Raw genomic sequence first — 16,195 nt, forward strand, 5'->3', positions numbered from 1 at the left:
AGAAGTAGAAAGGGTTGAGTAAGTATGGAGGAAACTAGAGTTGGAAAGCCTGGAGAAATAGGAGATAAAGGGGGCGGGGCACAAGGCGAGACGAGGGGCAAGAGAACAAGCACGTATCAGCATGGAGAGAAAGAATTAATGAAGTAATTTTTTTTTTGCATTGTTGCGGTTGTGCCATAAAGGCAAACCCCCTATAGTCAATTGCACGACAACATGTAGCCTGCAGTAGTCAGTTATGTATTATTGAATGTAAAGATTAGCCCTTTCCCATTGTGTAGTAATAAAGACCAAATATGCATTGAGTTAGGCAGGATGTCAAACCTTTGTGTGGTTAAAAAAGCCATTAAGATGTACAGGAAGGTATTGCCAATACCGCAGGCCCACGTGACTAATGGACTGTGAAACCTCCCCTGAATGAACCATTCATTGGGGGAGGAGGGATCGAAGGCCAGCACATGACCAACCTTTGCCAATGGGAGGCTGTGGAAATTCTGGAGGCTTTTGGGATCTGGTAAAAGCGGGCGCCGATCGCATTTTGCTCTCTTGTTGTGGATTTCGCCACGTCGCCGACCTCCTGCTCTGTTCTCTTCTTTGCCTGGGATTTCGCTGCACACAGGACAATCTCTCTTGCGTTGGATTTTGCCTCGTGGACGCCACCCTGCTTTGGACTCTTGTTTTGGCTCCACCAGACGACACGTGTTTTGGCCTTTGTGTTCGTCGACCACCAGCGCTTCAGCGCCGATCTCTTGCCCCATCCGGTTGACCTGCAAGCATTGGCTTTCGACACGACTCACCTGAGCTGAAGTTGTCTGCCTGCATGGCAGCTTGTCCCACCTGCGCTGAATGTAGCTCAACCTGCGCTGGAGTTTGTCCTTCGGACCTGACCTCATCGAGCCGCGAGCTGCGCACACCAGACCACGTGGTCACCAGCGAGGCAATTCCAGCACGTACATCGGTACGCCCTTAACCAGTGTTATTCCCTGAGTGTGAGTGTGTCAGAGTGTAAAGGCGCCAAGTCAGGGTTATTATTAAGTAAGAATTGGTAAGCTGTATCTTCGTCTCTGTTTCTCTGTGCCTTCAAAATAAAAGGCTGTACATTTTGTTGTTACGTTCCAACCTGTTCGGTACGTCCTTTCACCAATTGGCCTAGCATCATCCGGGACCGAATTTGGCCAGACTCAGGTCCATAAATCTCGTTGGGTAACGCCGTTTTCCACACCGTGCAAATCCGCTCGGCACCCATAAGGTGTGGGAAAGTGAGGGTTCGATCGTGCGGTTCTTCGGCACGCGCGTGCACCTTGATCCGCCTTGAAGGTATTCGTGATTCTCAGGTATTAACTGAGGGGAATCACGCAACAAAATTGTTGTCGAGGGGGATTTTTGAACCCGGCCCCTCGTACCTTCGGCACCCACAACAGTATTTAAAACGTTTGACAAAGGATAAGATGTTCGTGGGAGGTAGGGGGAGAAAAGAAAATCAAACAAAACGAGCAAATACAGCAAAGGAAAGAACTTATATTCACAAAATACCGACGGAGGGAGAATGCATAGTGCCAACTGTAAAGTTTAGTGGAGGAGGAATAATGGTCTCGGGCTGTTTTTCATGGTTCGGGCTTGGCTCCTTAGTTTCAGTGAAGGGAAATCTTAATGCCACAGCACACAATGACATTTTAGATGATTGTGTGCTTCCAACTTTGTGGCAACAGTTTGTGGAAGGCCCTTTCCTGTTTCCGCATGACAATGCCCCCATGCACAAAGCGAGGTCCATATCGAAATGCTTTGTCAAGATCAGTGTGGATGAACGTGACTGACCTGCACAGAGCCCTGACCTCAACCCCATCGAACACCTTTGGGATGTATTGGAATGCCGACTGCGAGCCAGGCATAATCACCCAACATCAGTGCCCAACCTCACTGATTCGCTGATGCCTCACTGATGTTTGACGACGAATACAGACATGCCAGAACATGACTGGCATGCACAGAGCCCTGAGCTCAACCCCATCAAACACCTTTGGGATGAATTGACACACCGATTGCGAGCCAGGCCTAATCACCCAACATCAGTGCACAACCTTACTGATGCTCTTTTGGCTGAAGCGAGGCAGGAAGCGAGTTCCAAAGGTGATTTCCTCAACTGCCGGGGAGGAATAGCGTGGCCTCCAGCTCCCCCTATTAACGGCCGCAACAGCCTCCTCACACTGACTGCACCAAAGGTTCGTTCCTCCAAAGCACCAAAAATCCATCCAGCACAAGCACAGATATCGCACCAACCAACACAAAAATGGCCAACCTCTTGTTCGAGCTGCCTTTCCTCCTCCAGCTCCAGCTCTCATGACGTCACCCCGACCAATCGCAAAGCTCCTTTCAAAATGCCTCATGCTCCTCTGGGCCAATCATGTCCCTGCCGCCTGACGGCTCTTTCTGCCTGTCGGCTCTTTCTCCACCCCCCATTGTACCACTCCGGGGATGTGGCCTTTTGCCATAAGTGTTCATTGGGCCGGCTTAGCTTGGCTTGTAAATGGAATTTAATGGTGGTTTTCATGGCCGCCGTGGTAGCAAAACATAAAGGGAAAGATTACAGAGGGTAAGCATGCACTGGGGAAAATTATCCTTAATCCCTACCACTAATTAGCAGTGCTTCACCCCCGTGTGAAGAACAATTAGACAATCTTAAGCTACAGTTTCCTACTTATTGTACATAGAGATTTATCTTACACGTCATGCAGTTCATGCTACTTCTTGTACAGTTCTACCTCCCCTACGGTATGCTTTCACCTACCCCCCCATAAACGTAACAATATATATTATTGGTTAGAGACTTGATACATTATGCAGACATGACTCAATCTCCAATTGTTTTCCTTTCTCTGAATCAAGAGGAAGCATTTGACCATATGAACCATGACTACCTTTCTGAGACCTTGCTATCCATTGGGCTCGGAAGTAGATAGTATGCATGCTTAGGATGCCGTACATGTCAGCGCAGTGTCTCATCAAAGTCGATGTATCTTTCCTCACAACTTTTCCCTTTGAAAGAGGAATAAGGCAAGGATGTCCCCTGTCTGCTCAACTCTATTCCATGTGTATTGAACCTTTTCTCTGTTTGATGAGGCGAAGGTTAAGCGGCATTGTGTTGCCGCACACCAATATTCCTTTCATTCTCTCTGCTTATGCGGATGATGACCCAGTGTTTGCAGGAAGTGTCAAGTGTTACAATTATTTGGCAGAAGAGCTCTGGACTCCTGGTTGGACCCATTCAAAAGTATAATTTACTGAAGGACTGCGATCCAGATATCCAGTTAGACTCTTCAACTACTGTTCTGCCTGGAAAACTTGCACCAGTTTACTGTCCCCCAAGGCTGCTGCCCTTTTGTACCAAATTATCCTCTAAAAGTCTACATTTTTGCTTATTTGGACCATCGGCTGTTTCACTTCGGAGTTGATTTCACCCTGTGGACACACAATCCCAAACCTCAAGAGAAAAACACCAGGGCAGCATCACCAGTCGTATTTTGAGATATTTTAACAAGTTGGTTTATGATTATGATTGTAACGGAAACTTTCGAAAAAACAGAGCACTCTGCATTTTGTCCTGGACACACCGTTTCATGAAACAATCATTTGTATGATAGGAAGTCGCATCATCCGTGCATGTGGACCCAATAGATGTTTGGAATGATGCACATGCATGAAAACAAAGCCGGCTGTTTGATCTGGCAAACTTTGTTCGTGTTCAGGGCTTCAAACGTAACATTTTCAATGGATGCGTCCATTTTCATGTTGGGCTTGTGTGTGGCTCTTTACAAAGCAACTTTAAAAACATTGCATTCCAGGCTGTAACTTTTGTGACAAAATAATAATTAACACCTAAAATTGTGCTGCAGTTGTGTGCTGCACAGATAGTGTACGTTCTTTTTTTTTACTGTGCAGACATTGTTATTTGTTATATCACATCAAGTGTGAATTGTTATCTGATATACAGTATTAGGATACAAGTGTATTGGAATAACTTTTTATTTCATTTTTTTCCCAGCATGTCGAGCCAGCTATAACTGCCACCCTGGTGTTTCGCATGTATAGAGATCAGACGTATAATTGTGAATTTCTAGGCCCGATTGATCGTACAGTGGCTACTCGACGAATGTAGGCAGTCCCATGGTCCCAATTACGCTCCGCGAACATCGTGAAACAGGAGTACCGGTAACAATTCCCCAAGATGTAGCAAAGGCTCCTTGACTCTGCGCCAGGGTCCCGTTTTGCCAACACGGTTCGTTGATGGACGTTAAAGACGCTGTGCTGTCTCGCAAAGAGTAGGCGAGGTATCACTGTCCTCCTGATTACATTTCAAATTCCTGCCACTCAAACGTTAGTCCTCGTCTGCAAGGTTCTGAAGTCCTGGAGCAGAACCGTTCCTCAAGGCCGACTCAACAACAAGGGAGGAATAATTGGGCGCAATACAGAAGAAGATACCTGTTACATCACCTACTTCTGTTTAAAGTTATAAAGCTTGTTAATCTTCAACAGCAGGTTTTCAAACATACAGTCACGTGAAAAAGTAAGTACACCCCATGTAAGTTTTGACTTTTTCAACATATTTCAACATACAGCTATTTGATCTTCATTTCAATAATATTGATAGATAAAGGTGATATAATATAACAAATATCATGAAACATTTACATTTTGTAGTCCATTGTATAATTTAAATAAACATAAATGCAAATTTCGCATGTGGAAAAAGTAAGTACACCCCTACATTTATCACTACTTCAAATACCTAAAATTAGAATCAGGTGCACCAGCTCAGGTGCAAATGATTAGAACATCGTTAGAGAGGATCTTGGAGGAACCTGTCTCATTTAAACCTCAGGCATTCAGGTTGGTTTGCTCTTTGTTGTTGACGTGTGCGGCGTCACCATGCCTAGATCAAAAGAGCTCTCTGAGGCCTTCAGAAAGAAGGTTATAGATGCCTACGAGCCTGGGAAGGGATTTAAAAAGATCTCCAAACAATTTGAAATCAATCATTCGACTGTCCGGAAGATCATCTACAAGTGGAGAAGATTCCAAACAACTGCCAACTTGTTCAGGCCAGGCCGTCCCAGCAAGTTCAGCCCGAGAGCAGACCGCAAGATACTGAAAGAAGTCTCTAAGAACCCCAGAATGTCATCACGGGACCTACAGGTAGCTCTTGCCACTGTTGATGTCAAAGTGCACGAGTCTACCATTAGAAAGAGGCTGCACAAATTTGATCTGCATGGGAGGTGTGCCAGGAGGAAACCTTTGATGTCCAGAAAGAACATCAGAGCAAGACTAAAGTTTGCCAATGAACACCTAGGCAAAGACCAGCAGTTCTGGAACAATGTTCTCTGGACAGATGAGTCAAAGGTAGAGCTATTTGGCCACAGTACCAGAAGACATGTTTGGCGAAAACCAAAGACAGCATTTGACCACAAGAACCTGATACCAACTGTAAAGCATGGTGGTGGAAATATTATGGTTTGGGGCAGCTTTGCTGCATCAGGGCCTGGGCAGCTCACCATCATAGAATCCACTATGAATTCTTCATTGTACCAGAGAGTGCTTGAGGATAATGTGAGGCCATCTGTCGGAAAGTCAAAGCCCAACCGAAGGTGGACCTTGCGACGTGACAATGACCCTAAACATACCAGGAAATCCACCAAGGAATGGCTGAAAAGAAAGAAATGGAGGGTTCTGGAATGGCCAAGTCAAAGCCCGGATCTAAATCACATCGAGATGTTGTGGGGGGATTTGAAACGAGCTGTGCATGCAAGAAACCCCTCAAACATCGCACAGCTGAAATAATTCTGCATGGAGGAGTGGGCAAAAATTTCTCCCAGTCTATGTCAGAGACTGGTAGACAGTTATAAGAAACGCCGACTTGAGGTTGTTTCTGCCAAAGGGGGCAATACCACCTATTAGAGCCAAGGGTGTGCTTACTTTTTCCACATGCGAAATTTGCATTTATGTTTATTTAAATTATATAATGGACGAGAAAATGTAAATGTTTCATGATATTTGTTATATTATATCACCTTTATCTATCAATATTGTTGAAATGAAGATCAAATAGCTGTATGTTGAAATATGTTGAAAAAGTCAAAACTTTACATGGGGTGTACTTACTTTTTCACATGACTGTATTTGATTAACATACTTTCAAAAGGAGAAAGAGTGTAGAGAGGGGGTCAGGGGACAATTCTGGCAAGATTCTGATTGAATATTGTTTTGAGCTCGGGGATATATTCAATATGTCATGAAAGAGTGTAGAGAGGGGGTCAGGGGACAATTCTGGCAAGATTCTCATTGAATATTGTTTTGAGCTTGGGGATATATTCAATATGTCATGACGTTCATTAAAAATGTTTATGTGCCTTGGATTATGAGATGTTTGACCCTGTTAGTTATGAGATGTTAGGGGTGTAGGGTGAGGATGGGGAGATTTTGCGATTGCTTCAGTGACCAAAATCAATTTTTCAAGATCAGCTTGAAAGGGAATTCATTAATCTTATGTATTGTGCTCATGTCCTTTGTGTATGGGTTAGGGTTACGGTTTGTATGGGTTTGTGTATGGTTTGTGTATGAGCTTTTCATCCCAGTGGAGGATCTCGCTGTTCACTTCACTGACAACAAACCATTGTTCAGCACCAGCTGTTGAGGTTCTGTCTCAAGAAAGACACCGTGGAAGTGATTTCAACTTTAAAGTTTAATCCACTCGTAAATTGGCAAGCATGGGTGTGGAAGTTAAATTTGTGCTAGTTCAGTTGGTGAAGGTTTGACACACCTGATCCCCAACCCTTTTGAAGCATGGGTTAATCCATGGTCAGTAACGAGCAAGAGCCAGTCAGATCCGGTTAGTTCAGCTCGAAGGCACAAATAAGAAAAAATAAAGCCATGCTATGGCATGGAAAGAGTTCACCAGAGCATGGGGTGAGGAGAGACAGCACTGCAGGGAACATGAGCAGGCGAGCCCAAGAGCATTGAGGCCAGAGGGAGTTGTAGAGTTAGCACGTGACATGAATGTACCTGAGTCTGATGAGTGGTCTGGCTCCAATCTCCTGCTATGTGCACATCCACAATTCAAACTGTTCACTGAATGGGTTAAATTGAGTGATCGTAGTTCCAAGGGATACACTGCTCACCTGTTCTTGCAAGAGGATCACAGGGAGTTGGTCAGTAGGACCATCGCACATCCATAAGATGGTCAACCAGACCATTGAGCCTATTGTCCCGTGTGTCTATCGGATCAAATTTCGTGTCGATCGAACCAACGGTTGCAGAGAAAACTAATTTTAAAGGGAATAAACCCGCAAAATGCCAGCAGAAGAGACATACATACGTACATACTGTACATCTCATGAACAGACAAACGCTGTTCCAGACGGCATTGCCCTATGGGCTACGCCATAAAATTTTTGGTCACCATAACTTAACCTTCACTTGAGTGCATATTAGAGACAATTAGAGCAACAAATTCAATAGAGAATATGATTTAAGTAATGTATGGACACAAATAAAATTTTATGGTGTGGGTTGAGAGTGGAGGCACTACAGGGAGGGAGAGGATGGAAGCCTGTGCTTCATGATCATATCTTCATAGCTAAAGATGTTTTTGATCATGGTAACTCAAATCACTCAGAGATCAAGTGACGTCATGCACATATTTAATAAGTAAACGGGGTGGGAGAACAAAGAACACAAAAGCATTTATTTACATCGTTTATTCAGAAAGATACCCACCCTGGGTATCCGACAAACGATGCATACTGTACTTAACATTTCGAACGACGTTATATTGTAATAACGACTTAAATCGATCCCATAATGTATTAGTGACGTTCTATCGAAATGATGCAAATCGACTCGACATAAATCGACAACTAACTTATGCATTAGGAAGATGATAATTAGTTTATGGTCACTTATTGGCACGATTAGGCTGCTCATGCTCGATTGAGAATTGCATTTCCACATATCTCATGGGATTGTGAGTTGGAAAGGCGGCCATGATGGGTTTATGGCATTTAAGATGCTGTTGCTGTTTTTCAAACCTCTGTTACTCACATTGAAACACTTGTAGCAAGGATAACCAATTACATCAGCAGTGTGACGACGAATTTGTTGGCCAGCACGTGGATTGACATCAATTATCGCTTTCTATTATTATTATTATTATTATTTTGTATACAAGATCGAGGTTCGTGTAAGAGCTAGCACATAAAACACAAAAAAACATAAACGGACACATAAAACATATAATAAAGGGAGTGGGAGACAAGATGGGGAGAGAGAGGGAAGCACACAAGTACAACAATGGAGAACAGGGACATCAGGAGATCTGTGGAAGGGAAAGGGCTAGGGCAGGGCAGTGGGAGGAGGGGGAAGGGGTACACGTTATAAAACAAATTGACAGGACTCGGAATTTCAGGAATGAAGTCGGTGAATGAAAGAGGTGGATTTGGGGTGTATTAACGGGGGTAGAAAAGATCAAGGTTTTGGATGGGGGAAGATAAGAGATGGTGGTGAATAGCTGTTTTAAAGACCTGGAGGGACGAGTGGGATTGAAGAGAGTGTGGGAGTTTGTTCCAGAGGCGGGAGAAAAGAGGAATGAACGAGTGAAGGTGAGCAGAGAGTCTAGATTTTGGCAGTTTTACCATAAGAGGGTTGCTGGCAGATCTTCTGCATCCTGCAGGAATATTTGGGGGACAGAGCACAGATAGAGCTGGGGGAGGAAGGCCGCGGAGGAGTCAGTAGAAGATAGAAAGACAACAAACTTGCCTGCAGTGACGGAGTGAAAAGCCCTCAGAATCAGCTTCATCACGGGAGATTCAAATGATCCTGAAAGCTTTGGTTTCTACAGTGTGAAGCCGAGCTAGGTGTGAGGCAGGAGCACCGGCCCAGAGAGGAGAGCAGTATTCCATCAAGCTGCGGATAAAAGCCTTGTACGTGGTGAGGAGCTCAGAGGTGCCAAGGAAGGACTTTGCACGACGGAGGATGCCCAGTCGACGACTGGTTTTTGAGGCCAGCTTCGAAATGTGGTTTTCCCAGGAAAGATCATGGCAGATAGTGAGACCCAAAAGCTTGAGTGCCAGAACTTCTTCGAGAGGATTGTTGAGAAAGTAGATGGGAGGGTTTTCCAGATGGTCTTTTTGGAGACACAAAGTGAGAGTGTGAGATTTGTCAGGATTGAAAGACATGTTCCACTTGTTTGACGAGTCTGTGATTTTGTCCAGGTCTGCAGAGAGTGAGGAGGCTGCAGAGTGCCGATCTGAGGGATGAGGAATGGAGCGGCAGATAGTGGTCATCATCAAAGAGATAGAGAGGATTTTCCAGATTGTCGGAGAGATCATTGATGAAGATTAGAAAAAGCACAGGTCCCAGAACACTGCTTTGGGGAACTCTAGCCTGGACAGGAAGGGGAGGAGTGGAGTTAACTGCAACCGGAGAGGAAGTCCGCAAGCCATGTGTGGACATTTCCATGGATACCATAACAGGAGAGTTTGGTGAGCAGAGCAGGGTGTTAGACCTTATCGAAGGCACAAGATATGTCAAGGGAATGAATGAATGAATGAATGATCGTTTTAAGGCCATTTTCCCCACTAGAGCGGGGGTTAGCCTTGCGGGCCCCATGACAATCATGGTTCCCTGTTTGAGGCAATGTTTTATGGCCGGATGCCCTTCCTGACGCCAACCCCTGGTCGCCTCTTACGATGCGCAGGGATACGGTGTACCTATTCTAAATCGGGGTACACACCAGGATCATTCATCCCAGCAAGCTGGTACTCAATTTGCCGACCTCGGAAGGATGACAGGCTGAGTCGAGTCAACCCCCCCTGATGTTAATTCAGCGATCGACCGGGATTCGAACTCAGGATCCTAGGATCCCAAGCCGGCACCCTAACTGCTAAGCCAATACCAGGCAAATAAGGGAGATGGCTCTGATTTCCTGCTTGGCGTTGAGGGCCTCCATCCATTGTTGAGACAACAGAAGCAGCATGTCCAGAGTAGAATGACCTGGTCTGAAACCAAATTGATGATCAGAGATCAAGCTATTGGAGAAGAGGAAGGATTTAAATCAGAAGCAATGATGGATTCCATGACTTTGCTGATAATTGGGAGCAGGCTGATTGGTTTGTAGTTGCAAGGATCTGATTTGCACCGTTTTTTGTGTAAAGCGGTAATGTTTGCTGATTTCCAAGATGCTGGCAGATAACCTTGAGCAAAAGATAGGGTGAAAAGAACAGAGAGAGGGTGAGATAGAGAGGCAGAGCAGGATTTTAGGACCTCTGGTCCAGTTGCAGAATCAGAGTCTAGGTTTGACAAAAACTTCTCCACCTTGTCAGGAGAGAAGGACAGAGTCCAGGAGCAGCTGGGTTCAACTGGGTAAGGTGGGAACAGAGAGATATTGGTTCGGGACACAAAATTTGGAGGCAAACACAGAGTTGAGGCATTCGGCTTTTTCACGTGCGGAGTCAGCTGTGTAGCCGTTTGAGGTGAGAGAGAGGATGGAGGTGGAACGGACACCAGAAACAGATTTGACCAGACGTCACCAGGATTTGGGGGAGGGAGACAGGTTTTGAGAGTTCGGTCTTTAGAGTAGAGAGATATTGTTTCCTGGCTCTCCTGAGGGTGGACACACACTTGTTTCGGGCTTTGTGAAAGGAAATGAGATTTCCTTCCGTTGGATTTGCTTTCCAGGAGACAAAAGCAAGTTGTTTCAGGGCAACAGCCTCACCACAAGATTCCGTGTACCATGGATGGGAGGAAGGGTAAGACGACTGAAGACGAGATGGGATCAATCTGTGCATGAGAGAGAGAGAGCAATTTTCTTTCAAAGAAATGTGCTACCTGCTGCTGGAGGTGCACATTTTGAGGTATGCTGATCGAAAAACAAGAAACTTAATGAATTCTGTGATAAAATGCAAAAATAATGCATCATTGCATCTCTTTTGATTAGGTTGTAATAAAATTTAAAAACCGGAACAAGACTTTGTGGACAGCCTGTAATTCGTTTCCAACCCTAAAAGTATCTTCATAAGCTTACCCAATCAAATTATTTCAATAAATCGTTAAACTCATTTTAATTTCTTCTTTGCTTTAAGCGCCAGGTGCATAAAACAACCAAAGATATTCCTTATTGAACCTTCCATTTGGATCCTTTCAACCGGCGCAAGAGTAAAGGGATTTCTTTTTTATTTATTACTTGGAAATCGAAGATTGTTCAAGTTTATTGGTCAATCATGTGCGTTATTCTGTCTGTTTGTTTGTCTGTCACAATTTTAAACCGATCTTCACGAAACTTCACTAGATGGTAGAGTTGGTCATAAGGAAGAAGCCTATTGATTTTGAGGTCAAAGGTCATCTTGAGGTCAAAATTCCAAAATCATCAATTTTCATCCGATTGATTTGAAAATTAAACAGCAATTGCATGGTGCCTCACTCAATCGCGAAGCCAACTATTTTTTAGATCAAAAGGTCAAAGGTCACCTCAAGGTCAAACTTCTAAAATCATCAATTTTCATCCGATTAACTTGAAAATTAAACAGCAATTTCAGAGTACCTCACTAAATTGGGAAACCAACTATTTTTAAGATCAAAAGGTCAAAGGTCAACTCAAGGTCAAACTTCTAAAATCATCAATTTTCATCCGAAAAATTTTAAATTTCCATCCGATTGACTTCAAAATTAAACAGCAATTGCATAGTACATCACAGAATTGGGAAACCATTTTTAAGATCAAATGGTCAAAGGTCAGCTCAAGGTCAAACTTTTAAAATCATCAATTTTTGTCTGAAAAATAGTCAATTTTCATCATATTGACCTGAGGTTTCATTAAGATTGTCAATTATAATCTTAATTAAATGGACAATTTAATGTATCCATGGCAACGTTTTATTTGGGGGGAAGGAGGGGTGGATTTTCCCATTATCATGCTCTGGATGACGTCTTTCTTGTTGTATTTTTCTGTCGTGGTATTTTTACCACCAGCTTCTGCTAGTATATTACACCACCAGTTAAGTCAATCGCAAGTGACACAAGGCAATCCCACAAGGGTAAATCATAAACATCACAAAATTTACCATTAGCAAATTTACCAAAATTTACCATCACAAAATTTATAAACAGTCCAAATATTGATTTAAAGGAAACAACATTCATTACCCAAGAGTTTTATCCATTTATTACATTACAAGGCATTTACATGCACAATTCTTTTTAAATTCTCTTAATTGCAATGATTCCTCAAAATACAGATTCTTTCGGAGAAACTGAACAGATGTAGAAAACAAAACCCGGGAAGAAATGATGCACTTACAGATACTTTTTAAAGATTTAAAATTAGATTCGGTAAAAGAACATGCAAAGTACATTTACAAACAACCAAAATGCAAAAATATATTTTTAACGTGCAGCGACGGATACCTTGTGAACGTTTCGCTCGTGCGGGCACGTGCAAACGCACGGAATTATCAGGCACGTATTAAAACCATGGAGTTTTACAACGTGATGAACGTTCGAGGAAAGAAAAAGCAATGTCTTCAAGTTTGTGCATGAAAACATCACATGTAATATTTAATGCGTGATCCCATCATGCGAATCGAGCAAAAGGGTTGGGGTGTTAGGGGTAGGGTTAGGTCGGTTTGGGCATAGTTCTTCAGAACTTTTTAGGTTATTTAAGAGTAAAAAATAGAACGCATTCTTGTTTACCAACAGTAATGAAGGTTTGAATCCAAAACTATGAATCTTTCAGAAACCCATTGCAGGCTGTTCTATCTCTACCATGTGATGAATTCACCCAGAGATAATCTGTGTTCGGTATGAATGGAGGGGTGTTTGAGATTGGCATTAGGGGGAATACCTTTCTGTGCTTTTCAGGACGTGTTGCTCCACAACAAAGGTGTTCGCTGTCCTTTTGTTTTAATAACCTAGAAGCGTTATCATAGTTAAAAGATTTACTCACAGCACATGCTCGAGCAGTTTGAACCAAACGATCGTTTTTCCTGCAGCTTCAGCAAATTCCAATCAGAATAAGGCAACCGAGGGTTTAGGTCTCCAATGAACCTACCTACCACCTGTCAGACCTATAGGTATCTAATCCAAATACACATGTTCGCAATTTAATGCTCAAACTTTGAGCTCTTCTAATGTCAGTTCTACGAACTTTGAAACGACATTTAGCAAAAACTACTTGAATGTTTTCTAATTTGAAAAAAGCAATTATTGGTGAAGGTTGTCATGTTGGACTGGATGGCATACAGGTGGCAAGCACGCTTACCTTTGAAGCGGCTGTCGAGTCTGGGTTTGATTCCCAACCCGACTGTAAACTGTCAGAGCGTCGCACGTTAAGCCGGGTGTTCCATCTACTAGCATTAGTCGGTGGACGTGAAAGATTTCACGGTGTCTTTTATCAAGAGTCGGCGAGTCATCGAGTCATCGCCGACAAATGAACAAATTGCAAATGCCTGTCCTTATCATGTACAGTCAAACGTCAGGCCCGACAAGTCGGATAGCAAAAGGTGAGGGTTAATCATATCATGCTCTACGAGACAGCGACAACATACTTTGAGACAGAACGCAACAACAAGAAGATTTAATGAAGGTTGTCAATTGTGTTATGAAATCGTATTGGAGAGGAGGAGGGGGGCGGACATGGTGAACGTTTTTCATGCAACTTGGTTTAATCCACATATAATTTATTCATTGCTTTATTTATTGATATTAATATAAACTTCGTTAAGGGGGATATTTGGGCGGTATAGTAAGGAGGAAGTAGCCGGATTATTAAGGAATTATTATTAAGAAATTATTAATTATTAAGGATTATTAAGGAAGTAAGGAGGAGGTAGCCGGATTAGCCGGAGTATTTAGTGCACATCGCAAGTTTCCCGGAGGGCATCAAGTCATCCAAATGTGGCAACTGGCACCGCATGTATACCCAACGATACCCGACAGGGCAGGGAGATGAGCCTTTCCCTGGAGTGTCATGAGTGAGCAAGCTGGGTTTGAAACTGACAATCCAATAGTGACAAAGGAAAGCTCTCGAGTCGAGATTGGTGGCCAGAAGCTTAGAATCCAACACCGTATATCATTCATTTGAAAAACAGTATCAAGGAGTTGGAATCAGTTGGACTCGAGCTCACGGCTTCAATGATGCTAGCTCGGTGAACACTCAGTCACAATCATACCCATTGTTGTTGCTCAACTCATTAGAATCTTCCTTATTTGGAATTTTTCAAAATAGTCGGGCAAACCAAAAATCTTCCCCAAAATTTGAAACCCTCGTGAAGCCAACGACAAGAAACCAGGGTACAGCAAGTCGGGGAGAAACTCCGCATGACAGGCAAGAGCCGTGGAAGATCTATACATTTCGATAACAGTCAAAACCACCAATTAAAGGCAATAATGAACAAAATAAAAAAATAATTGCAATGTTATTTGTGAATGAGACAAAGCAAGTGCGATATGGATTAGGTGAGATCTAAATCCACAAAAGATCTTGACAAAAAACAAATAGTTGTGGCCCTGTTGCTGCTCTTGGATTTTTAAAACCAAAACAAAATTGTAACTACGAGTACAATGTGTTGTTGTGCTTTGGTGCCAATATTTGTCGATAAATAAGTAACAGGTTGATGAACTCGCTTCCTCTAGAGTACTACCTGTGGATAGACAGACACACAAGGTACATTTCTGTGTCAAATAGTTACTTGTCTGAGCTCCATTGACTGCGGGCGGAGGAGTCGGGGGTGGTAAGTGCAGCACATGTACAAGTATAACAAAATTAGTTGGGATACTTGCTGGGTAAAGCTGTTAATATTTTGGATGGACGCAGTTTCAGTTACTTCACTTTTCAGTGCCACATTTACATCAAAACAAAACTTCATGATCTTCCATGAAGCATCAAAGGTGTTCTCAATTCAAATCAAGTCCCATTTTGGCATCTGATCCACAGGACCTGGCCAGGTGAGCCACTGCCAAAATAACGAGGCACGAGAAGGCTGTTGGGAAAGATGTTGGTGAAAAGGATTCCAAATGAAGCGTTGGAACCTTGAAATGAAACCTAGAAGTAATCTCTAAGACTTCCCAGGACTCCTCTGTGGGGCAAGGTTTGATCACTAAGACGTGGTTCGCAGTGAAATTTCCAAAGAGAAAGTCAGGCACAGGTGCGCCATGGTTGATCAGGTGACAGAATAGAAAAAGTGTGGTTGAAAAACCTTTTGGCTGAAATTATTTTTCACTCCCCTTGACACCATCAGCGTTTTCCTTTACTCAGTCGAGCTTTTCGAGATGAAAGAGGTTGTTGATGCTGTGATGGGAGTCTCACGATCCAAGCTCCTAGCATAGTGCAGTTCTTGCCAACAAGCTCGGTTTGCCACTACCCCTTCAAGCATGGGCTGCAGACGTTCATTCACCTTCGCCAGTGCCTGTGAAGATAGCATTAGTTAGTTAGTTTGTTCTTCGATAAATACTGAGTGGCCACAGCTGACTAAACAACTCAACTATGGCATGCTCAGCCAAAAACAATCATGATTGAGTGTCAAAAAAAATCATTATTGGTTTCAAAATTAAAAAAAAGTTCTGATTACGGGTTTCAAAATTTAAAAAAAATCATGGTTACAGGTTTCAAAAGTTAAAGAAAAACATGATTGTAGCTTTCCAAAATAAAAAAAATCATGTTTACAGGTTTCAAAATTTTGATAAAAACCATGATTATGGGTTTCGAAAAAATCATGATAATGGGTTTTTAAAAATCATGATTATGGCTTTAAAAATTAAAAAAAATCATGATGGGTTTCCAATTTTTAAAAAATGATTATAAGTTTCAAAATAAAAAATCATGATTATGGGTTTCAAAATTTTAAAATATCATTATTACAGGTTTCAAATTTTAAAAAAATCATGACTATGGGTTTCTACATTTAAATAAAAATGATTATGGGTTTCTAAATTTAAAAAATGTGATTATGGGTTTCAAAATAAAAGAATCATGATTATGGGTTTCAAAATAAAAAAAATCATGGTTACAGGTTTCAAAAGTTAAAGAAAAACATGATTGTAGCTTTCCAAAATAAAAAAAATCATGTTTACAGGTTTCAAAATTTTGATAAAAACCATGATTATGGGTTTCGAAAAAATCATGATAATGGGTTTTTAAAAATCATGATTATGGCTTTAA

General features: G+C 42.4%; 1 protein-coding gene across 1 annotated transcript in view; it reads right to left on the reverse strand.

Annotated features, from left to right (window-relative positions):
• Positions 1 to 12,187: 12,187 nt before the first annotated feature.
• The window catches only part of PDE11A (phosphodiesterase 11A), a 304,458-nt gene continuing 300,450 nt past the window's right edge, over positions 12,188 to 16,195 (reverse strand). Inside the window, exon 20 of the mRNA XM_068126191.2 lies at positions 12,188 to 15,443. Within this exon, the coding sequence (XP_067982292.2) occupies positions 15,285 to 15,443 (159 nt within the window). The 3' untranslated portion in view covers positions 12,188 to 15,284. The remainder of the gene's footprint in view (positions 15,444 to 16,195) is intronic.

Source organism: Myxine glutinosa, chromosome 10 (genome assembly GCF_964187855.1).
Source record: "Myxine glutinosa chromosome 10, kmMyxGlut1.1, whole genome shotgun sequence".
Taxonomy (NCBI): Eukaryota; Metazoa; Chordata; class Myxini; order Myxiniformes; family Myxinidae; genus Myxine; species Myxine glutinosa.